This window comes from Anomaloglossus baeobatrachus, chromosome 4 (genome assembly GCF_048569485.1).
Source record: "Anomaloglossus baeobatrachus isolate aAnoBae1 chromosome 4, aAnoBae1.hap1, whole genome shotgun sequence".
Classification (NCBI taxonomy): Eukaryota; Metazoa; Chordata; class Amphibia; order Anura; family Aromobatidae; genus Anomaloglossus; species Anomaloglossus baeobatrachus.
The window spans coordinates 392,441,000-392,464,557 of record NC_134356.1 but is presented as its reverse complement, the minus strand read 5'-3'; the positions used below and the strand labels follow the sequence as shown (position 1 = coordinate 392,464,557).

The 23,558-nt window shown below is 46.2% G+C and overlaps 1 protein-coding gene across 3 annotated transcripts in view; it reads right to left on the bottom strand.

Annotated features, from left to right (window-relative positions):
- THAP9 (THAP domain containing 9) overlaps positions 1–23,558 on the bottom strand; it is a 65,094-nt gene that overhangs the window by 24,205 nt on the left and 17,331 nt on the right. The window contains exons 2-5 of one of the 3 annotated variants that reach the window (XM_075345265.1): positions 20,926–21,019; positions 18,324–18,531; positions 9,501–9,653; positions 702–909 (exon numbers count right to left, since the gene is read on the bottom strand). In XM_075345265.1, coding sequence (XP_075201380.1) covers positions 702–909; positions 9,501–9,653; positions 18,324–18,531; positions 20,926–21,005 — 649 coding nt within the window. In that variant the 5' untranslated portion in view covers positions 21,006–21,019. Of the gene's footprint in view, positions 1–701; positions 910–1,192; positions 1,263–9,500; positions 9,654–18,323; positions 18,532–20,925; positions 21,020–23,558 lie in introns of those variants that run through there. The other 2 variants (XM_075345266.1, XM_075345267.1) reach the window with 2 other exon arrangements.

The window sequence follows — 23,558 nt, the reverse complement described above, 5'->3', positions numbered from 1 at the left end:
AACTGGAAAGACAAGGAATGCAAATAGGGACTTACCTGGAAAAACACGGAGGGTTAATGTAGGTTTCAAGGCTTATCTTGAGTAGTTGTGAGAGTCACAACTACTATTAACGTATGTAAACGGCTGCTGCAACGCCCCTGGAGAAAATGATCTGAGTGTAAGGACGAAAGGGAAAAACTGCGCTGCTGCTGAGGAAGCACTGATCCAATGAGTTGGTGATTTTTTATTTTATCAAGGCATTTCTGAGAATCAATCTTCATCAGAACAAAAAAAAAAAAAAAATCATGTGATTGAAACACGTGTTGACAAATAAAAAAAATCACCAACTCACGGTCCTTGGACCAGTGGATCTTCATCGGCAGCGGGGTTCTCCCTTTACTCCTCCCACTTAGATCATCAATGAGCCAAACAGACAATGACAAACCGATGATATCAAGAGTTACGTTCAATTGAAAGCACATGTTGACCATCCATTTACATGTAAACATGCCAAATTTATCATAGTGGCTTATGCGGTTTTATAAATCTGGCCAATTTTAGACTGCCAAGTCGAAGTTTGAATTGTCAACATTTCAAGCCACGTCCCTTTTCCATCTAAACCACACCCTTTGTCAAGAGATGTCGCCAGAATTCTGGTATGTTTAGCCTAATAAATCTCCGACGTCGTGTATACATTTTTTTTCTAATTTCTTTAAGGTTACCTTCATAAGGCTGAAGAATGTCCAGAAGCTCAGAACTCAACAAGTTTCTCTTGATAAGCTCATGGTAAATACTAAGGCAAGTCTGGCGTAAACGCTTCTCTCGGTCTTTCGCATTTCTAAGTTCCTTCTCTTTTTGTGCTCTTGAATCTTCTGATGCTTGGAGCTTTCTTTTTAGAGTATCAATATCTGGAATGAAATATGGGTGATCCTGGAAAACAGCGTAGATACTCAAAGATTAAAAGAAGTAATTGAAAATTAAAAATATTCCACATAGGCAGTTAAAACTGGTATGCATATCTGCTACAGAAAATTAGATTTTTGTACTTAATTTATTGTTCAATACATTGGGGACACAGCACTGACCCGATTTCTAAGGTCTTTCAACCCAGGGTCAGTTCTAGTTGGCTACAATGATTTTCCTTCTCCATGTTCAATTCATGATGGTATAAGACTTGACACTTGGTGAAAAAAAAAAAAAGTGTTGACTTTACCTGGTGGGCTTTGGCCACTCCAAGGACACTAGGCAACATAGTTGAGTGCCACAAATAGGAAAGCAAGTGAAAAGCACTGAGGAACAAAAAAAATGTAACATATGAAGCAGTGTGTGTGTGTAATATATATATATATATTCGCTAAAGGAATCTGCACCGTTGCATTTGCAATCACGAAATTTTGCACAGACGCCTCATGTGACCCAGGGAACGTCATAGACTATGTTTTGATGGGAAAATTTAACCGTGCGCTTTACAGTTATTCTCCAAAAAACCTGCCTCCATTAAAGTCAATGGAGCTGGGAGTTACAGGTTATTAATAGGAGCTGTGATTGGTTGCTATAGGAACAAAGGACATTCTTAGTATAAGAAGCTTATGTGTGAGGTAATATGTCAGTGGGGAGACGCATAGAGACAGACAGAGGGGAAAGAGACAGAAATAAAGAAAGAGAGGGAAAGAGATAGGGAAAGACAGACAGAGAAACAGACAAAGGCAGACAGGGAAAGAGACAGAGAGGGAAAGGGAAAGAGACAGACTAGGAAAGAAAGACGGGGAAAGAGACAGAAGGGGAAAGAGAGACACACAGACAGACAGAGAAAGATAGACAAAACACAGACACACACAGAGACTGAGACAGACAGACACAGAGATAGAGAGAGACAGACACAAAGATAGAGAGAGACAGACACAGAGATAGAGACAGAGATAGAGAGAGACAGAATCTGACACAGAGAGAGAGATAAACACAGACAGACATGGATAAAAGACAGAGAGACAGACACACACAGAGACTGAGACAGACAGGGAAAGAGACAGACACAGACAGACAGAGACTGGGAGAGAGACAGAGAGACAGTTACAATCCCGGGCAACGCCGGGTACTACAGCTAGTAAATAAATATATCTAAAATGCTACATTTCCATGATTATTGTTTTTGGCAGTTTGTAATGTTGCAGAATTTCTGCACCTTTTATGTAAAATTAGGTTACTTGCGTTTTTAAAACATTTTTATTGCGTTTTTGTCTCTTCTTAGTATGTTGTTCTTTAACTAAAGCTGCTTTGGTTTTTTTTATACATCGTAGTATTTGGTGGTGACAAAACCTTATTGTTAGTAATTAGCAAACCCGCAGATATCCAAGATCGGCAGGTCCATCTGGATTTAAAAAAAAAAAAAAAAAAATAAATAAATAAATAAAGCTATTTTGTGCCAAAACTAATTCAGTATATCTGGCTGGACGCCGATCCCCATATAAGTCTATGGGGACTCGAAGCAGGCGCCTTAAAGTGGTGGTATGTGGGATAGGGGGATTAGAGCAAGCTTGCTATACTTACCAGTCTTCCGGGTGGCGGAAACACTTCTTCCAGGGCCGATTATTACCCTCATGCATCTGTACTGCTTCCCCCGCTCACCGACTGTCCCGACAATTGTGATTGGTTGCAGTCAGACCACGCCCTCACCTTGTGTGACAGCATGTCTGACTGCTTGCAATCGCACAGGCTATTCTGTCCCTATCGTGGTGTAAAAATAATAAAAATTGGTATAGGGTCCCTCCATATTATGATACCCAACACAGATAAAGCATACAGCTAGACACTGCAGGCCCCAGCCGTGTGCTTAGCTTAACTGTACTTTCTGGGCTACTAAAATCATTTTTTGTTCTTCTTTTTATCATCTTGATTTTATAGAATGGTTTTGTTTTCCCTCTTATCGGATTGTGTACAAGAAGAAAAAAAAAAGGATTTATAGTTCACCTGTGATACATAGCGCTGCCTTGCCTGCAACAAGCACTGTCTGCAGATAAAACTCAAGCCATGTAATATCAGTCACCAATGAGGGAGGAAGGAACATGCAAAATCAATGGGTGCAGTGATGACTGAGCCTCAGCCCCACCACAACAATAGAGCAATGAACATACTAATTAGCATGTCCGATTAAACTTTAATGTCTGCAGAATGGAGGCATCAATTAAAGGTTCAAACTGTATGTATCACCTGCAATGCTATGTGCTTAGTTTATGCTGTCAGTTTGGTCGGACACACTCCTTTTAAATCTATTTTTTTTCTTACATTTAACATAATATTTAAAGTCATAAAAAACTTCTTGGGAACCTTGATATTTCTTTTCACTTAGCATTTTTCCACTGGAACTATCCATATTGACCCCATGTACAGGAGAAAACATCTCACTTGGTGCCAGTAGTTAAAGGGGTATTCCCATCCCCAAAATCCTATCCCAATATGTAGTAGGTGTAATAAGAATATTAGCAAATACCTTTAATTAGAAATTTAGTATACACTGTGTGCAGAATTATTAGGCAAATGAGTATTTTGCTTACATGATAATTTGTATACATGTTGTCCTACTCCAAGCAGTATAGGCTTGAGATCCAACTACCAATTAAGTAAATCAGGTGATGTGCATCTCTGTAATGAGGAGGGGTGTGGTGTAAAGACATCAACACCCTATATAAGGTGTGCTTAATTATTAGGCAACTTTCTTTCCTTTGGCAAAATGGGTCAGAGGAGAGATTTGATGGAATCTAAAAAAGTCCAAAATTGTGAGATGTCTTGCAGAGGGATGCAGCAGTCTTCAAATTGACAAACTTTTGAAGCGTGATCACCAAACAATCAAGCGTTTCATGGCAAATAGCCAATAGGGTCGCAAGAAGCATGTTGGGCAAAAAAGGCGTAAAATAACTGCCCATAAATTGAGGAAAATCAAGCGTTACGCTACCAAGATGCCATTTGCCACCAGTTTGGCCATATTTCAGAGCTGCAACGTTACAGGAGTATCAAAAAGCACAAGATGTGCCATACTCAGGGACATGGCCAAGGTAAGGAAGGCTGAAAAACGACCATCTTTGAACAAGAAACATAAAATAAAACATCAAGACTGGGCCAAGAAATATCTTAAGACTGATTTACAAAGGTTTTATGGACTGATGAAATGAGAGTGACTCTTGATGGGCCAGATGGATGGGCCAGAGGCTGGATCAGTAAAGGGCAGAGAGCTCCAATCCGACTCAGACGCCAGCAAGGTGGAGGTGGGCACTGGTATGGGCTGGGATCATCAAAGATCAACTTGTGGGACCTTTTCAGGTTGAGGATGGAGTGAAGCTCAACTCCCAGACCTACTGCCAGTTTCTGGAAGACAACTTCTTCAAGCAGTGGTACAGGAAGAAGTCGGCATCGTTCAAGAAAAACATGATTTTCATGCAGGACAATGCTCCATCACATACATCCAACTACTCCACAGCGTGGCTGGCCAGTAAAGGTCTAAAAGATGAAGAAATAATGACATGGCCCCCTTGTTCACCTGATCTGAACCCCATAGAGAACCTGTGGTCCCTCATAAAATGTGAGATCTACAGGGAAGGAAAACAGTACACCTCTCGGAACAGTGTCTGGGAGGCTGTGGTGGCTGCTGCTCGCAATGTTGATCATAAACATATCAAGCAACTGACAGAATCTATGGATGGTAGGCTGTTGACTGTTATCATAAAGAAAGGTGGCTATATCGGTCACTAATTTTTTGGGGTTTTGTTTTTGCATGTGAGAAATGTTTATTTCTAAATTTTTGTGCAGTTATATTGGTTTATCCTGTGAAAATAAACATGTGAGATGGAAATATATTTGGTTTTTATTAAGTTTCCTAATAATTCTGCACAGTAATAGTTACCTGCACAAACTGATATCCTCCTAAGATAGCCAAATCTTAAAAAAAAAAAAAAAAAAAAAAACACTCCAACTTCCAAAAATATTAAGCTTTGATATTTATGAGTCTTTTGGGCTGATTGAGAACATAGTGGTTGATCAATAATAAAAAAAATCCTCTAAAATACAACTTAATTCTGCACACAGTGTAGTTCTTCCGAAAAGCTATGTCACTTACCTCATGTGCAGGGCATTGCAGTAAGTTTCCATGGTTACAGCCACGCATATAGGGACAGTTAGTGCTTAGTGGTTGTAACCATGGATACCTAAACTACTGATATGCCTGCACATGAGGTAAGTAACATAGCTTAAATATCAGGAAAGCTATACTACTTTTTTATTGGAGGTATTTGCTAATTTTATTATTATTACACCTACTACATATTGGGATAGAATCGTGGAGATAGGAATAACCCATTAATGACAGAGCTGGTGTATGATCACCAAGACCAAGCAGCTCTACCATACCAGGGAGCAACTGGAGATCGCTAGCTACATTGGAGGCAGGGACAGAGGTAGCCACTTCCTCCATTCAGTAATTATTGTGCACACACAGGTAAGTGGGCACAAAGATGGAAGAAGAAGCTATAAACCGCTCCTGGTTTCTCCTCAGTGGCAGCCTGTACCGGTTCTGATCCTTCTAGACTGCAGAAGCAGGAGCTTTAAACCTGTACCTATATTCACAATGGTGAGGGGTTAAAGCCCCCCCACCAAGTGTCACACATAAACAGTATTTGGTCATTTTGAAGTTATGCAGCTTTCTAATTTACTTTATGTTTTAATTCCCCAGCACTATCACAAGATAATTCACCAATAGTGAGCACACTTGGCCAACAGAGGAACAGATGAATTCCCTGGTGGCTCTCTGTGCAGTAGTAACCACTTACCCCTTGGCCCCTTACCCCTCTGTGCAGTAGTAACCACTTACCCCTTGCCCCCTTACCCCTCAGTGCAGTAGTAACCACTTACCCCTCAGTGCAGTAGTAACCACTTACCCTTTACCCCTCTGTGCAGTAGTAACCACTTACCCTTTGGCCCCTTACCCCTCTGTGCAGTAGTAACCACTTACCCCTCTGTGCAGTAGTAACCACTTACCCCTTGGCCCCTTACCCCTCTGTGCAGAAGTAACCACTTACCCCTTGGCCCCTTACCCCTCTGTGCAGTAGTAACCACTTACCCCTTGTCCCCTTACCCCTCTGTGCAGTAGTAACCACTTACCCCTTGCCCCCTTACCCCTCTATGCAGTAGTAACCACTTACCACTTGCCCCCTTACCCCTCTGTGCAGTAGTAACCACTTACCCCTTGGCCCCTTACCCCTCTGTGCAGTAGTAACCACTTACCCCTTGCCCCCTTGCCCCTCTATGCAGTAGTAACCACTTACCCCTTGCCCCTTACCCCTCTGTGCAGTAGTAACCACTTACCCCTTGCCCCCTTACCCCTCAGTGCAGTAGTAACCACTTACCCCTCAGTGCAGTAGTAACCACTTACCCTTTACCCCTCTGTGCAGTAGTAACCACTTACCCTTTGGCCCCTTACCCCTCTGTGCAGTAGTAACCACTTACCCCTCTGTGCAGTAGTAATCACTTACCCCTTGGCCCCTTACCCCTCTGTGCAGAAGTAACCACTTACCCCTTGGCCCCTTACCCCTCTGTGCAGTAGTAACCACTTACCCCTTGTCCCCTTACCCCTCTGTGCAGTAGTAACCACTTACCCCTTGCCCCCTTACCCCTCTATGCAGTAGTAACCACTTACCACTTGCCCCCTTACCCCTCTGTGCAGTAGTAACCACTTACCCCTTGGCCCCTTACCCCTCTGTGCAGTAGTAACCACTTACCCCTTGCCCCCTTGCCCCTCTATGCAGTAGTAACCACTTACCCCTTGCCCCCTTACCCCTCTATGCAGTAGTAACCACTTACCCCTTACCCCTCTGTGCAGTAGTAACCACTTACCCTTTGCCCCCTTACCCCTCTGTGCAGTAGTAACCACTTACCCCTTGGCCCCTTACCCCTCTGTGCAGTAGTAACCACTTACCCCTTGGCCCCTTACCCCTCTGTGCAGTAGTAACCACTTACCCTTTGGCCCCTTACCCCTCTGTGCAGTAGTAACCACTTACCCCTCTGTGCAGTAGTAACCACTTACCCCTTGGCCCCTTACCCCTCTGTGCAGTAGTAACCACTTACCCCTTGCCCCCTTACCCCTCTGTGCAGTAGTAACCACTTACCCCTTGGCCCCTTACCCCTCTGTTCAGTAGTAACCACTTACCCCTTGCCCCCTTAGCCCTCTGTGCAGCAGTAACCACTTACCCCTTTTTGCAGTAGTAACCACTTACCTCTCAGTGCAGTAGTAACCACTTACCCTTTACCCCTCTGTGCAGTAGTAACCACTTACCCCTTGCCCCCTTACCCCTCTGTGCAGTAGTAACCACTTACCCCTTACCCCTCTGTGCAGCAGTAACCACTTACCCCTTGCCCCCTTACCCCTCTGTGCAGTAGTAACCACTTACCCCTTGACCCCTTACCCCTCTTTGCAGTAGTGACCACTTACCCCTTACCCCTCAGTGCAGTAGTAACCACTTACCCCTTACCCCTCAGTGCAGTAGTAACCGCTTACCCTTTACCCCTCAGTGCAGTAGTAACCACTTACCCCTTTGCCCCTTACCCCTCAGTGCAGTAGTAACCACTTACCCCTCAGTGCAGTAGTAACCACTTACCCTTTACCCCTCTGTGCAGTAGTAACCACTTACCCTTTGGCCCCTTACCCCTCTGTGCAGTAGTAACCACTTACCCCTCTGTGCAGTAGTAACCACTTACCCCTTGCCCCCTTACCCCTCTGTGCAGTAGTAACCACTTACCCCTTGGCCCCTTACCCCTCTGTTCAGTAGTAACCACTTACCCCTTGCCCCCTTAGCCCTCTGTGCAGTAGTAACCACTTACCCCTTGCCCCCTTACCCCTCTGTGCAGTAGTAACCACTTACCCCTTACCCCTCTGTGCAGCAGTAACCACTTACCCCTTGCCCCATTACCCCTCTGTGCAGTAGTAACCACTTACCCCTTGACCCCTTACCCCTCTTTGCAGTAGTGACCACTTACCCCTTACCCCTCAGTGCAGTAGTAACCACTTACCCCTTACCCCTCAGTGCAGTAGTAACCGCTTACCCTTTACCCCTCAGTGCAGTAGTAACCACTTACCCCTTTGTCCCTTACCCCTCAGTGCAGTAGTAACCACTTACCCCTCTGTGCAGTAGTAACCACTTACCCTTTGGCCCCTTACCCCTCTGTGCAGTAGTAACCACTTACCCCTTGGCCCCTTACCCCTCTGTGCAGTAGTAACCACTTACCCCTTTGCCCCTTACCCCTCAGTGCAGTAGTAACCACTTACCCCTCAGTGCAGTAGTAACCACTTACCCTTTACCCCTCTGTGCAGTAGTAACCACTTACCCCTCTGTGCAGTAGTAACCACTTACCCTTTGGCCCCTTACCCCTCTGTGCAGTAGTAACCACTTACCCCTCTGTGCAGTAGTAACCACTTACCCCTTGCCCCCTTACCCCTCTGTGCAGTAGTAACCACTTACCCCTTACCCCTCTGTGCAGCAGTAACCACTTACCCCTTACCCCTTTTTGCAGTAGTAACCACTTACCTCTCAGTGCAGTAGTAACCACTTACCCTTTACCCCTCTGTGCAGTAGTAACCACTTACCCCTTGCCCCCTTACCCCTCTGTGCAGTAGTAACCACTTACCCCTTACCCCTCTGTGCAGCAGTAACCACTTACCCCTTGCCCCCTTACCCCTCTGTGCAGTAGTAACCACTTACCCCTTGACCCCTTACCCCTCTGTGCAGTAGTGACCACTTACCCCTTACCCCTCAGTGCAGTAGTAACCACTTACCCTTTACCCCTCTGTGCAGTAGTAACCACTTACCCTTTGGCCCCTTACCCCTCTGTGCAGTAGTAACCACTTACCGCTTGCCCCCTTACCCCTCTGTGCAGTAGTAACCACTTACCCCTTGCCCCCTTACCCCTCTGTGCAGTAGTAACCACTTACCCCTTGCCCCCTTACCCCTCTTTACAGTAGTGACCACTTACCCCTTGCCCCCTTACCCCTCTGTGCAGTTCTGTTTCCCTGGGGTGATGGTCCGTGCACTGTGATAGGTGAGCTGTTTTTTCTTTCTAGCCTTCTGCAGTAACCACTTACCCCCAAAATGAGCAATAGTTGACCAAATACATGGGAGTCACCATGTGCCGCCAAAGGCAGCATCTAATCCTTCATGTAATAAACTGCCCAATATATTATATAGAAGCAGAGATACATTTGTGAATGAGGGTAATGTAGCTAAACAGTGGGCATCCAAAGTCACTATTACTGGTGGGTCCTTGACACCCCAGTCGTATACTGCTGGTGAGGAATTAAAAAACAGAATATTTTACAAACTTTGTAAAACTTTTTTTCAGCAAATACTCTTACTGCCTACACTTACCTGTTTGTTTACGGTATCCTTTATAAAAAGTGATCCGTCCAGTGACAGATTTGTTTTACCTTAAAGTTGGTAATTAGTCAGATTGCATTATTTGGAAGCTAACGGATATTAGCATACCTGTAACTGTAGTTGGCCGTGCATGCTTGATTCCGCAGTAGACTGTATAATGACCACTGATCTTCCAACTTCTGTCTCAGTTACAATATGAGCATCATTCATAGGGGGTGTAGATGTCTCTAAAACTTTGGTTTCAGACATTTCAATTTTCTGCTGAAAAAATCATCAAATTTAAAATGAAAAATATGAAGTGAAATATTATGTCCCTCTGAAGTGAAGCAAATGAAGCCGCTTTATGTGATACATTATGGGATTACGTTTACAAAATTGTTTTTATTAAATGGAGTAACCTAAAGAGAAGGTCAGCAGATTTTTGCTATGTAATCAGAGGACAGCATGAGGTAGAGGTTAAAACATTGATTTCAGCGAAGTGTCACTTATCCAGCTGTGTCCTGTTTACGTATAATGATTATTTTATCACAGAGACATTATCATTGCCCAAACTAGGTCTCACATGACTGCTAAGCTGACCACATCCCCTCCTCTGATAAGCAGCTCACGGTCAATAGACAATTTATATAGAGAGCTGTGGTGCAGGCAGGGATTGCTTTCTGAGCTCTGCTACATTTAAAAACAAAAAACATAGTAATGGAAATTAGTTCATTTCCCCTCAAATTATAAACTTGTTTTCCATTAATGTTTTTTTTGCTTTTGTTTTTTTATTTCTCTACTCACCGCTGAATGGGCAGTCCACATGTAACTTGCCGCCCATTTCACATTTTTGTGACTTGAAAAAGATGCCAATACAGCGTTGAAACATATTGTCAGAATAAAAGAATCCCCATTGTAATACTTTGCAGCAAGAGACTCTTTTCCATCAGAGTAACCTATCCCCAAAGTGATTTTATCCCATATACGGAGATTAAATAACATTTAAAAGGAGTTATCCGACATAAACGCCAAAATCTTTTTTAAGCTAATATGTGCTGTATGGTCATAAAAATCATCCCTACATTATTTTTTTTTTGTTTTCTAACTTTTGGTCCTCTTGGATTATCCATACCTCCCAACTTTTAAAGAAGGAAAAGAGGGACAAAGTTTGCGGCGCGCGTAGCGTGCCGCGGCAAATTTTTAGGCCACGCCCCCTAACCACACCCATTTCACAGTCACGCCCATATCCACTCCCCATCCACACCCATTCAGCACAAACACGCAGGCAGCCGGCGGGCCTCCAGCACGGACACGCAGGCAGCCGGCGGGCCTCCAGCACGGACACGCAGGCAGCCGGCGGGCCTCCAGCACGGACACGCAGGCAGCCGGCGGGCCTCCAGCACGGACACGCAGGCAGCCGGCGGGCCTCCAGCACGGACACGCAGGCAGCCGGCGGGCCTCCAGCACGGACACGCAGGCAGCCGGCGGGCCTCCAGCACGGACACGCAGGCAGCCGGCGGGCCTCCAGCACGGACACGCAGGCAGCCGGCGGGCCTCCAGCACGGACACGCAGGCAGCCACAGTGAGGCGGCCGGTCGCCCGCACAGTGAGGCGGCCGGTCGCCTTCACAGACAGGCGGCCGGCCGCCTTCACAGACAGGCGGCGGGCCGCCCGCACAGAGAGGCGGCCAGCCGCCCGCACAGAGAGGCGGCCGGCTGCCCGCACAATGAGGCGGCGGGCCGCCCGCACAGACAGGCGGCGGGGGGCGCCCGCACAGACAGGCGGCAGGGGGGCGCCCGCACAGACAGGCGGCAGGGGGGCGCCCGCACAGACAGGCGGCAGGGGGGCGCCCGCACAGACAGGCGGCAGGGGGGCGCCCGCACAGACAGGCGGCGGGGGGCGCCCGCACAGACAGGCGGCGGGTGGCGCCCGCACAGACAGGCGGCAGGGGGGCGCCCGCACAGACAGGTGGCGGGCCGACCGCACAGACAGGCGGCCGGCCGACCGCACAGACAGGCGGCCGGCCGACCGCACAGACAGGCTCCGGCCGGGGGTGAGGGGGGAGGGAGGGAAATCAGCGCTGGGGAGATTAGTTTACTGTACCAGCAGCAGCACAGGCAGCGCTCCTCTCTATGCCACGTCTACTAGGATGGTAGGAGGGAAAAGCAGGGAGGCGGAGAGAGAGTGGGTGGGCGGAGCCCGGGAGCCGGCCGTCCCGCCCGTGGCAACGGGACAAACAACGTAAAGCGTGAAAGTCCCGCTGTATCCGGGACGGTTGGGAGGTATGCAGCATGTTAGAATGTGTACATAAGATCCCGCTGGTGGTGGCCGCAGCTTATAGGCCCCAAATCTGGTGACAGGTTCCCTTTAAAGTGAACCTGTCAGGTGCAATATGCACTCAGAGCCAGGAGCAGTTCTGGGCACATATTGCTAATCCCTGCCTAACCGTCCCTGTATACACTAGCATAGATAAAGAGATCAAGAACAAATATTTTTAAAGATCTTATATCTTATGCTAATGAGCGCGGGGACTAGTCCGAAGGGCGTTACTTCACTTGGCTAGTCGGCTCGCATAGCATGTTAGCATGTTATTACGCCCCTGTGTGAGTACTAATACGCTATGTGAGCCGACTAGCCAAGTGAAGTAACGCCCTTGGGACTAGTCCCCGCGCTAATTAGCATAAGATATAAGCTCTTTAAAAATACTTTTTCTATAGATGCCTTTATCTATGCTAGTGTATACAGGGACGGTTAGGCAGGGATTAGCAATATACACCCAGAACTGCTCCTGGCTCTGAGTGCAGATTGCACCTGATAGGTTCCCTTTAAAGGGAAACTGTCACCAGAAATTTAGCAAAAAAAATAAAAGATTCCCCTCTGCAGCTCCTGGGCTGCATTCTGGAAAGGTTCCTGTTGTTATTGTGCCCACTTTGAGACCTAAAAAAATACTTTATGAAGTCTTACCTTTTTGTATGCAAATCTGTTTTTATGGTCACGGGGGCGGGCTGCCTGGCGTCCGTTATTCCCCCTCCTACCGCTGTACGCCATCCCCCATTGCTCATTTCCATACATGAGGACGCCTTCCTCATGTAACTGTCCTCCTGAAGTTTTGTGCATGCCCAGTGCCACTCTCGCGGGACTGAGCACTGTGCAAAGTGTGAACGCTTTTGAGGTGATTGCGCAGGCGCGAGATTATGGGCGGCGCTGTGATTGTCATCAGCAGCGTCATCCAAGTACCTGCCCATAATCTTGTGCCCGCGCTTCTCACTCTGCCTCCACCGTTATGCGCAAGCACTGGCCATATGAACCACGTTACCTATTACCATGGGCGCGAGATTATGGGCGGCGCTGTGATTGTCATCAGCAGCGTCATCCAAGTACCTGCCCATAATCTCGTGCCCGCGCTTCTCACTCTGCCTCCACCGTTATGCGCAAGCACTGGCCATATGAACCACGTTACCTATTACCATGGGCGCGAGATTATGGGCGGCGCTGTGATTGTCATCAGCAGCGTCATCCAAGTACCTGCCCATAATCTCGTGCCCGCGCTTCTCACTCTGCCTCCACCGTTATGCGCAAGCACTGTCCATATGAACCATGTTACCTATTACCGTGGGCGCGAGATTATGGGCGGCGCTGTGATTGTCATCAGCAAAGTCATCCAAGTACCCGCCCATAATCTCGTGCAAGCGGTAATAGGTAACATGGTTCATATGGCCAGCACTTGCGCATAACGGTGGAGTCAGAGGGAAAAGTGCGGGCACGAGATTATGGGCGGGTACTTGGTTAACGCTGTTGATGACAATCACAGCGCCGCCCATAATCTCGTGCCTGCGCAATCACCTGAAAAAGCGTTCACATGCGCAAATCTTCGGGAGGACAGTTACATGAGGAAGGCGTTCTTGTGTATGTAAATGAGCAATGGGGGACTGCGTAAAGCGGCAGGAGGGGGAATAACGGACGCCAGACAGCCCGCCCCCGTGACCATAAAAACACATTTGCATACAAAAAGGTAAGACTTCATAAAGTATTTTTGTAGGTCTCAAAGGGGGCACGATAGCAACAGGAACCTTTCTAGAAGCAGCCCAGGAGCTGCAGAGGGGAATCTATTACTTTTATTGTGAAATTTCTGCTGACATGTTCCCTTTAACTGGTAGGGCAGCCAGGATAAAGCAGAGCTGAAGTTGTTGGGAAGCTAGGACCCAGCAGCTCTGCTCCACAGGCAGGAGACCACTGATCGGTAAGCTAATAGAAGCCTGCAGATGTCACTCTGCATAGGTTATTACTGGCCAGTGCTATCTGCAGGAGAGAGAAGTGCTGATTGCACGGTCTCCTCAGCGTCCTGACTCCCCGTGTATCTGCAGCAGTGAGAAGCCGCACACGGGGAATCAGAGAACAGCTGCAGACAAACGCAGGCTCCAGGACTGGGGGGGTCGGCTCTGGGGGAGGGGGGGATCGCTCTGCTGCAGGGAGGGGTCGCTCTGCTGCAGGGGGTGATTCATACCTCAGCAGCAGTCACAGGAGTAGGTGCGCGGTCGGCTCTGTAATGAATAGAAGGGAGAAACAGCGAGGCGGGGCTACAGTGGGTGGGTGGAGCCCGGGATAAACAGCCTCACGGGCGGGACCCGGGATCAAAGGCTCAGAAGAGGGACTGTCCCGCTGTATCCGGGACGGTTGGGAGGTATGGATTATCCCTTTATTCTCTGCAGCTCTTTGTTTACCTGCAGCTCAACCAAACATGATAACTTCCTGTGCCAAACCTCACAGTCAGAGCTGGCACTGTCCGGCCTCACTGTCCAGCCCCGCCCCCTGCACACTCATTAGGTGTCAGTCAGCACTGACCTCTCATCGCTCCAGAAAAGATAGGCACATTACTACATTATATGTGCGGTGATTGTTCTGTCACAGATGAGATATCACTGCTCTGTATTTCCAATCATTGGTAGTACAGAACAGTGATCCTCATATCCACCGCACATATAATATAGTAGTGTCCCCTTTCCCTGTCCCCATACTATAGTACTGTGCCCATCCCTGTCCCATCCTTCTGCCCATCCTGTAGTAATGTCCCCTTGGGCTCCTCCTCTTGTAGCAATGCTCTGTCCTGTAGAATTGCCCCCTAGTCTGCCAGTCTTCGCGCACACACAAGAAGAAACAAATCCTTCTTACCTGTCCTCGTTCCCTCGGTGCCCTATGTCCTGCCTCTTGCGGCCGCAGCCCCCTCCTTGCTGATCGCGGCCCCTGTAGGGGGCTGTGCAGTCAGCGGTTTATATCAGATGCAGATTCCAGGGCTCTCTGCAGAGCCGAGCTCTGTATACGCTACTGCAATGATCTGCTGCTGGCCTCTGATTGGACGGTGGATGATCATCGCTGTATACAGCGCTCCCATCTGCAGAGCGCCCAGGAATCAGTCATCTGATATACAGCGCTGACTGGCCCCAGCACAGGCAGCATTCAGCAAGGGGACCACTGCCTGTGCGCCACCAGCAACATGAGGGGCTACATGCAGTGTATGGGCAGAGAGACCCCTGCACTATGGGATGTGGGGAAAGTGCAGAGAGGTGGAAAGGGTGCAGGGAGGAGGGGGCGTGGACTCCAGCACCATGTACCCGCCCAGCACGGCGGCTACATGATTTCGGCTGGGATATCCGTCGAAAAGGCAGCATAAGTGCATGCCCAGTCATCGTGACATGACCGCTCTGAGCTGGGGAGAGGGGCTGACAGCAGGGCAGTTAAGTAGTTACTATCTACTTACCTGCCCCAATGTAGCCCAATAGTGTAATAAGAAATTAAGTAAAATAAGCCGGATAACCCCTATAAGATAGGTCTACTTATGATAGCATTAGCAGGTTTTTCATTTTTCTCAACAAACTTTACAAAACTTTTTTTTTTTTCTTTCAAGGGCCACGTACCGTAACTTTTTGACGGTGCGGGAAAAAATTGAGGGAATATGTCAGAAAAAAACAAAACAGGAGATTCACACAATTTTATAAAAGTTAGGTTAGCAGTAAGAGCTAAACTATATTTTTGCACTAAACGCTGCTTTAGCCCTACATTTTAATTTTCAAAACGGGGTAATTGGAGAAAATGCAATACAAAGTGCATACCCCAGATGTGGTCACAAACTACTGTTTGGGCACATGGCAAAGCTCAATAAGGAATGAATACCATTTTGGGGTGCATAGCCCCCGAGGTGCCAGAACAGCAGACCCCATTTAACAAACTACAACTCCCAATGAATCCACCTGGAGACATAGCCTGCTGACATCTCATGTATAGCAGAATTTTATACCATTAGGCCCTGAAGATGTACAGAAAAGTAATAATAAATAAAAAAAGATTGATTGAATGAATGAATATACTGTAATATATATATATATATATATATATATATATATATATATACACACACACATACATATATATATATATATATATATATATATATATATATATATATATATATATATATATATATATATATATATATATATATATATATATATATATATATATATATATATATATATATATATATATATATATATATATATATAAAGCCATTATATTTATTTTTCCTTAAATGTTCAGGGCCTAATGGTATAAAATTCTGTGAAGTACATGAGGTGTCAGCAGGCTTACTACACCCAAAGATGAATATATGTATATTTACTAGTATACATACACATATGAATAAACTTTAATATGATATTTTCACCACTAAAATGTTGTTTTACCTCCAAATGTTTCCTTTTCACAGGGTGGAATATGTAAAATTGGACCCTAATATTTGTTACACAATTTCCAATGAATGCAGCAATACCTCACATGTTATAGTAATTTCTGTTTGGCCACATAGCAAGGAAATGTGACTTTCGGAGTGCAGATTTTCCTGGAATAGTTTGCAGGTGCCATTTGTACAATCACCAAGATGACAGAACAGTAGAAACCCCCCTCAAATGACCCCATTCCCAACAATAAGTAAGCAGTTGGCATTGCAGATTTTGTGCAGCTTTTGTTGCCTTTGTTTCTGGAGACTGGCACCATATATATATATTTTTTTTTATGGTGGTGGGGGTGTTGAGGGTGGCAAATGTCACTTTTTGGAGACCTTTGTGCCACCAGTAATGTGCCATCTCTGTTGGCAGATGATGGACCTGAGGGGTACTTGCTTTTGTGAGTTGAGTTGAAGTTTTTATTGATAACATTTTGGGGTACATAACATTTTGATAACTTACAGTTCACATTTATCCTGTGCTGTACACAGAGCACTTACATTTGGTTTCCATCTAATCCACTGACTGTGTGACAAAACCATTCACAGGAATGAGGCAGAAGGAGACATTTGGATCCAGTATGGCCTTTGTTCTGGCAGTGACCGTCTTTTTAGTCGTGAATAAAATTGTGGTTGACTTTGGTTTTGTGAATTCCTAAAGAGAAGGTACAGCACCGAAACACCTGCCACGTTACATTGAACGGTTCCACTGGCGACTTTGTCTGACTCACATTTTTGGGAAATTTAGACAAAAACCCCACTGTACAGTACATGCGTAGAGTTAGGAGAAATGTTAGACAAGCTGTAGAGTATGTGCTATGCACACGCCATCTCCATCAGGTGGATCCTGCCTGAAATAGCGTCCTCGCAATACTTAGGCTGTGCAGGGTATTAGACCTGTGAGTGTGAGTTACACTAACAAGCCATCATATCTCACAGTCATTTTATTGACATGAGTTGCCATGACAACTCAAAGCCCTCCTCCTAACAGTTTTCTACATGATGTAGATGCTATTGACCACGATATCTAAAAGGTTAAACAACTAGGAAACAGCTAGGGTCAGCCTTGGCTGTCAATTAAGCCCTGCTCCTGACGTGCACGCACAATCTCCAACACGTACCATTGCGTCCGATTGGGGTTACATTGTAGTGATAAACATACTAACACGTGCCAGTTCTTTGCACTGTATTTAGTGAATGATGAGAGAATGGATGATGGTTGAATCTCCTAAGGCTGCTTTCACACTGCGTTCCTCCATTCCGTCTGAACTCTCAGCAAAACGGGTTTCAGGTGAATATTACAAAGGGGTCACTGACCATAATGGTGCAGACGGTGTTACCATGTGCTTTGTAGTACACCAATTTCAGGAGTATACGCCTATTGGAAATGGACAACCAGACTTAGTAGACTGATCTGGGTGTCTGCCTCCAGTAAGTGTATACTCCCGAAAATGGTGCAAGACCGAGCACACGGTGACTACATCTGCACCATTATAATCAGTGGCCCAGTGGGGGGGGGGGGTTCGGACAGAAGCTCCAATGGGACCACTAAACAGGGAGAGGAACGTAGTGTGAAAGCAGCCTAAGGCTAGGATCAGAAGTCCAGTAATCATTTGTTAGAATGGATTAAGCAGCAATTATTGGCAAAAAAGGTGTGCAGACACAACCTTTTTGTCCGTTCTGAAAAAAAATGTAAAAAAATAAATTTGATTTTGGCAGGATCCGTTTTGGGTTTTTTTTTTTTAAACACTGGAATCTATGGAAAAAGGATCAGTTAATGGATTGCTATTTATCTTCCATGTGAAACAGGTGCGGTAAGAAAAAAACGGATCCTTTACAAATGAAAGAATTATTGATGGCTAATTAGCATCAGTTAGCGGATCCATTTTCCATAGACTTCCATGTTAAAAAAAAAAAAAGAACAAAAAAACAACAGATCCAGCTGAAATCAATTATTTAAAAGTGGACATAAAAAGGAGTGTTTGAACACCTTTTTTGCCAACGGATTGCAACTGGATCCGTTCTCAGGAATGGTTACTGGACATGTGAACGCAGCCTAAATCTGTATCTTCCGCTGTTTCCTGCAGTACACAAATTTCTGCAGTTCATACAAGGAATTACTCAGGGAAGAGAAGAATATGAGGACAGTGTAGAGAATGTAATCCTCGCACATTTACCTGGGTGTCTTCTGGAAAATTAAAAATACTGGGTATGACATCATCTCTGAGCCGCTTTGTCTGCCCGGTCGTGTCAAAGCAAGATTGCTGAAAGTGGAGGCTGCACAGTCGCTGGTATCTGGATGGCGTCCATAGCTCACCCGTACTTGTTGCTCTTTTCATAGCACGACACCATTTATCCAACAAGGCAGGATTTGACCTTGGAAACCTTCCATAGATAACAAGCAAAATAAACCTTTTTTTTTTTTTTCCAAAAATGTCAATTTATGGAAATTAACTTCAACTAACTAAATAAATAAATGTATGTCAGAGATGCAGGTCTCACATTCTGGGATTCACACCTATTTCAAGAATGGGTCCTTATCTCATGCCCAATTAAAAGGAATCTGTCAGCAGATTTTTACCATCTAATCTGAGAGCAGCATACTGTAGAAGCAGAGAACCTGATGCCAGCCGTGTGTCACTTACTGAGCTGCTTAGTGTAGTTTTGATAATCTACTGCTGATTAATCAGTGATTTTATCATTAGAGGACTACTTGGTGTGCTGCCAGGTAGTCCAACATATTCATGAGCTCTGTATAAAAAACACTGATTTTATTAAAATGACAGCAAACAGCCCAGTAAGTGACACATCGCTGGAATCAGGGTCTCTGTCTCTATATTATGCTGCTCTCAGATACAGTAGCAAAAAATCTGGTGACAGATTCTCTGTAATGGAAAAGTGGCACCGTTCTATTTTCTGCTAAAATTGTACCTGATAAAATGTAGCCAACTGAAACATAAGGGCTATCCTGTGTATATTTGCACTTTTCATTCGACTATTTGCATTATATTTGGAAATGAATTTTCTCTCTGAGCAGCAGCACTTAATAGCCAAGCGCAGTCCTCAGCTTTTTACAGCAGACCCATAGACAATGAATGGAGCAGAGGTTCACGTATGGGCCTCGGTTCCACTTGCACATAGCTTCCGATTCAAGATCATCGGAAGCGATATGCTAATGACCCTCTGCTGCAAGCATCAGCTGAGGGTCATGTGACTGTGATGTGATCTTGCGATCGGGTCCCAGCTGCGGAGAAGAGGGAGGGAGCACTTTCTCCCAATTTCCTCCCCGGCCTGTCTCTGCGTACATCGCACCGCGGTTGGATGACATGCAAGTGCAGTGCGATGTTTCACTCACTCCCATAGACTTGTATGGGTGCGTGTGAGCAGAGATTCCCTGCCAAATGCAACATGCTGCGATTCATTTCTCATGCCGATATGGCATGAGAAATGAATCGTAGATGGACCATGCCCCATAGTTTTGCACTAGAGAGAGCAATCCAATGTTTTATCAGATTGCAAATCGACCATGCAAAACTCAAGTGGAACTGAGCCCTTAGTCTATTCAGATATAGCTCAGCTGAGCCACACTCTCAAGATCTGCGGGGATCCAAGTGGTGTGACCCTCGGCAATCAGCCAGTTATTCTTCAAGGGAACCTGTCACTTGATTCTTGATGCCCAAACCACAGGCAGCCGGAATTAGGCTAGTTTCACACTTGCGATGCGCGGCATCCGTAGCATTGCGTTGTGTGACGGATGTAACAGATGCATTGCATATAGTGGCACAACTGATGCGACGGATACTGCAAAACAACAGAATCCGTTGTAGCTTTTGTTTTTTAACAATTACTCAACTGAGCATGCGCAGTTGTGTAAAAACTGATCCGTCACAGGAATCCAAATGACGGATTCCGCCACCATAGGCTTCCATTATAAAAATGACGGAAGCCGACGGAATCCAGCACATTGCATTTTTTTTACACTCTGGGAAGCGCAGAAAAACGCTACATGCTGCATTCTTTCCGCCCAGTGGATGCAACGCAGCGTCGGTTGGCGGATGCAGCGCAGGACCATCAGTCGCAATCCGTCATCCATACAAGTCTATGGGAAGCAGCGGAATCCGTTAATGGCTTTCGCTGTTTTCCAAAACGGCAGATTTCGACTGAAGGAAAAAAACGCAAGTGTGAAACTAGCCTTAGAGACTTGCTGCAAGGTATTTCAGAAAAAAAACTAACAGTTTGAAGAGCAAGTATGTGTGTACATAGGGAGAGATCTGTCAATCACCTGGAGCAGGGCGGAGAGGAGTGGGACTAGTCTCTTCCCATAAGGCAATGTGCGCACGTTGTGTATTTGCATGCAGTTACGCTGCGATCTGCACCGCAGCGTAACTGCATGCGTCCTGCGTCCCCAGCATAATCTATGAAGATTATGCAGGAGACGTGTGCACGTGGTGTATTAGAGCGCAGTGCTTCGGCTGCTGCCCGAAGCGCGCGTTCTAAGAAGTGACATGTCACTTCTTTCCTGCGCTCTGCATGCAGTCCCCGTTCTGTCTATGGGAGGGGCTGCACTCAGAGCGCATGGAATCGGGGTTTTTTGGGTTTTTTTTTTCATTACGGACTCTTTCTGCAGCGATTTGAAGCGCACGTGTGCTGTTCAAATCGCTGCAGAAATTTCTGCAGGGACAAACACTACGTGTACACATAGCCTAAGACTTCATGAATCAATTGACAAATTCCCTGTAACCTTCAATCTTGGTAAAATGTACAGAAGATGCAAGATACCTGTGAAATGTTATTCCCTTCTCTCTGGCCTCCAGAGTATACCGTGATTTGCACCCTGAGGCAGCACATGACACTGGCATTTTAGTGGTGTCCCCTGAAATAAAAACAACATACCTGTCAGGTGAGGGCAGTGGAGCTGTAACATAATAGACTAGATTATCATCTGCACAGATCTGCCTAGGCCCTTATCACCAGGGCCGAATCATCACAGTATAACATAAGTATCACTACTCCCCATAGTACAATTCCATACATCCCCGCCTTCGTGATCATATGTACCTTACTGTATAGTGATTTCATCTCCCCCTGTAGCATAATTAGATACCCCTCACTTTGTGATCTTCTACGTCCCCACTAGTGTGCTTACCTACACCCTTGCAATACAATTATTTTGATCCCCGCCTCCCTGTGGTGTACTTACAATCTGTACTTCTGCTGGTAGCATAATCACAAAGACCACTTACGGCATAATCATGCTCACCCCCCATCCAGGTACAATAGTTACTTACACCCAGTTACTTACATCACAAACAACCCTTCTATTGTACAGTTATGCCCACCCTAGTCCTGGTAGTATTATTTCATATACCCCATACAGTATAATCGCTGGTATATCTACCATATATACTGTAAGCCCTACTCCAAAAATAAGCCCTAGTTGTGTACCATACTATAATAATGTTGTAAAATAGGGCTTGGGCAGCCCTTTCAGGATATGTAACTGTTATTAGTGTATGTTATTGTGTTGATGCAAGCTCCAGAAGTGTAAAGGCCACTTTACACGCAACGACATTGCTAACGAGATGTCGTTGGGGGTCACGGAATTCGTGACGCACATCCGGCCTAGTCAGCGACGTCGTTGCGTGTGAAACGCAGGAACGACCATTAACGATCAAAATTACTCACCTAATCATTGATACGTCGTTCTAATCTCAAATATCGTTGCTGTTGCAGGACGCAGGTTGTTTGTCGTTCCCAAGGCAGCACACATCGCTACGTGTGACACCGCAGGAACGAGGAACCACATCGTACCTGCGGCCGCCGCCAATGAGGAAGGAAGGAGGTGAGCGGGATGTTCCGGCCGCTCATCTCCGCCCCTCCGCTTCTATTGGGCGGCCGCTTAGTGACGCTGCTGTGACGCCGCACGAATCGCCCCCTTAGAAAGGAGGCGGCTCGCCGGCCACAGCGACGTCGCTAGGCAGGTAAGTATGTGTGACGGGTGTTAGTGACGTTGTGCGCCACATGCAGCGATTTACCCGTAACGCACAACCGACGGGGGCGGGTGCTTTCACCAGCAACATCGCTAGCGATGTCGCTGTGGGTAAAGTGCCCTTAAAGTGACATGTTGGCTAGTCAATGGAAAATAAATACTCACCCCCTTCCCCCACCCATAATCCCATCCATCCCTCTGTGCCGGTGTCAGTGATTGGGGAAAGAGGCTGAATATTCATTTCAATTAATGGATAACCCAGTTCTAATCCTGCCCACCCTTCTGAGCCGGCGTCAGTGATTGAGTCAGACGGCTGTATTACTGCTTGAAGGATCGCAACGCAATGCTTGGCCTGGCTATTAGCTCTCCTCACCTGAGCGTGACAGCTGCATAGAAATACACACTAACAGACCGGTCATTGCCTGCGATCCTCTGGCAGTAATACAGCCGCCTGACTCAATCACTGATGCCAGCACAGAGGGGTGGGCAGGATTATGGACAGGAAAAGGGGGTGAGTATTGATTTCTATTATCGGGTGACCCACAATCAAAAATTCCCTGAAAATAAGTCTTGGCACATCTTTTGGAGCCAAAGAATTTATATAAGACCCTGTCTTCTTTTCAGGGAAGCATGGTATATATTACAGGCTCTGCACAGCGTCGCTGATCATGTAAGTCTGGGTCCGATACTGATCCGGAGACGTATTACCGTATAATATATTACCATTGTTACTAAGTGACAGTAACACTTTCAGGCAAGTTAATAAATAAAGCAGCAGCATTAAATGAAGGATCTGACTGCAGGAGTACAAGTCTCTGGTAACGCCAAGTAGAACTAGAACTGCACTCAGCATCTCGGCGGCCAGTATTCCAGGATGTGGCCAGCTAATGAGGAATCGGCCAGTAGTCTTTTATACATTGGAATGAGCTGAAGTGTCTATATTTATGAGGCATACAGAGGCAGAGGGAGCCCATTCAGCACTACGGGGTCTGTCTGGTTCCCGGTATGAGCACAATTTTAGAACGAAAGAAATATGATGGATCAGGTAGAACATTTACCTCTGATGTAATAACGGACACAATCAGAATCCAGACGGACCCCATAGGCATCAATGGGATGAACACTACACATCTGCCTGGCCGGAGAGCAGACCCAGACGGTGCACTCGGCCTTACAGGAATTTGGTGAAGGATTCGGTGCAGAGATCACACTCCAGTCAATGCTTTATGATCTCAGTAAACAACTTATGTTATTAGGATCAGCCGTCGGATTGTGGAGAAATGCTGGAACTTTCTTAGGCTAAGTTCACACTTGCGTCGTTTTGCATCAGTTGCAATCCGTTGTGTGACCGAGGCAACGGATGTGTTGCAGATAGTGCCACAACCAATGCGACTGATGCTGCAAACATACTGATCGGTGAAGC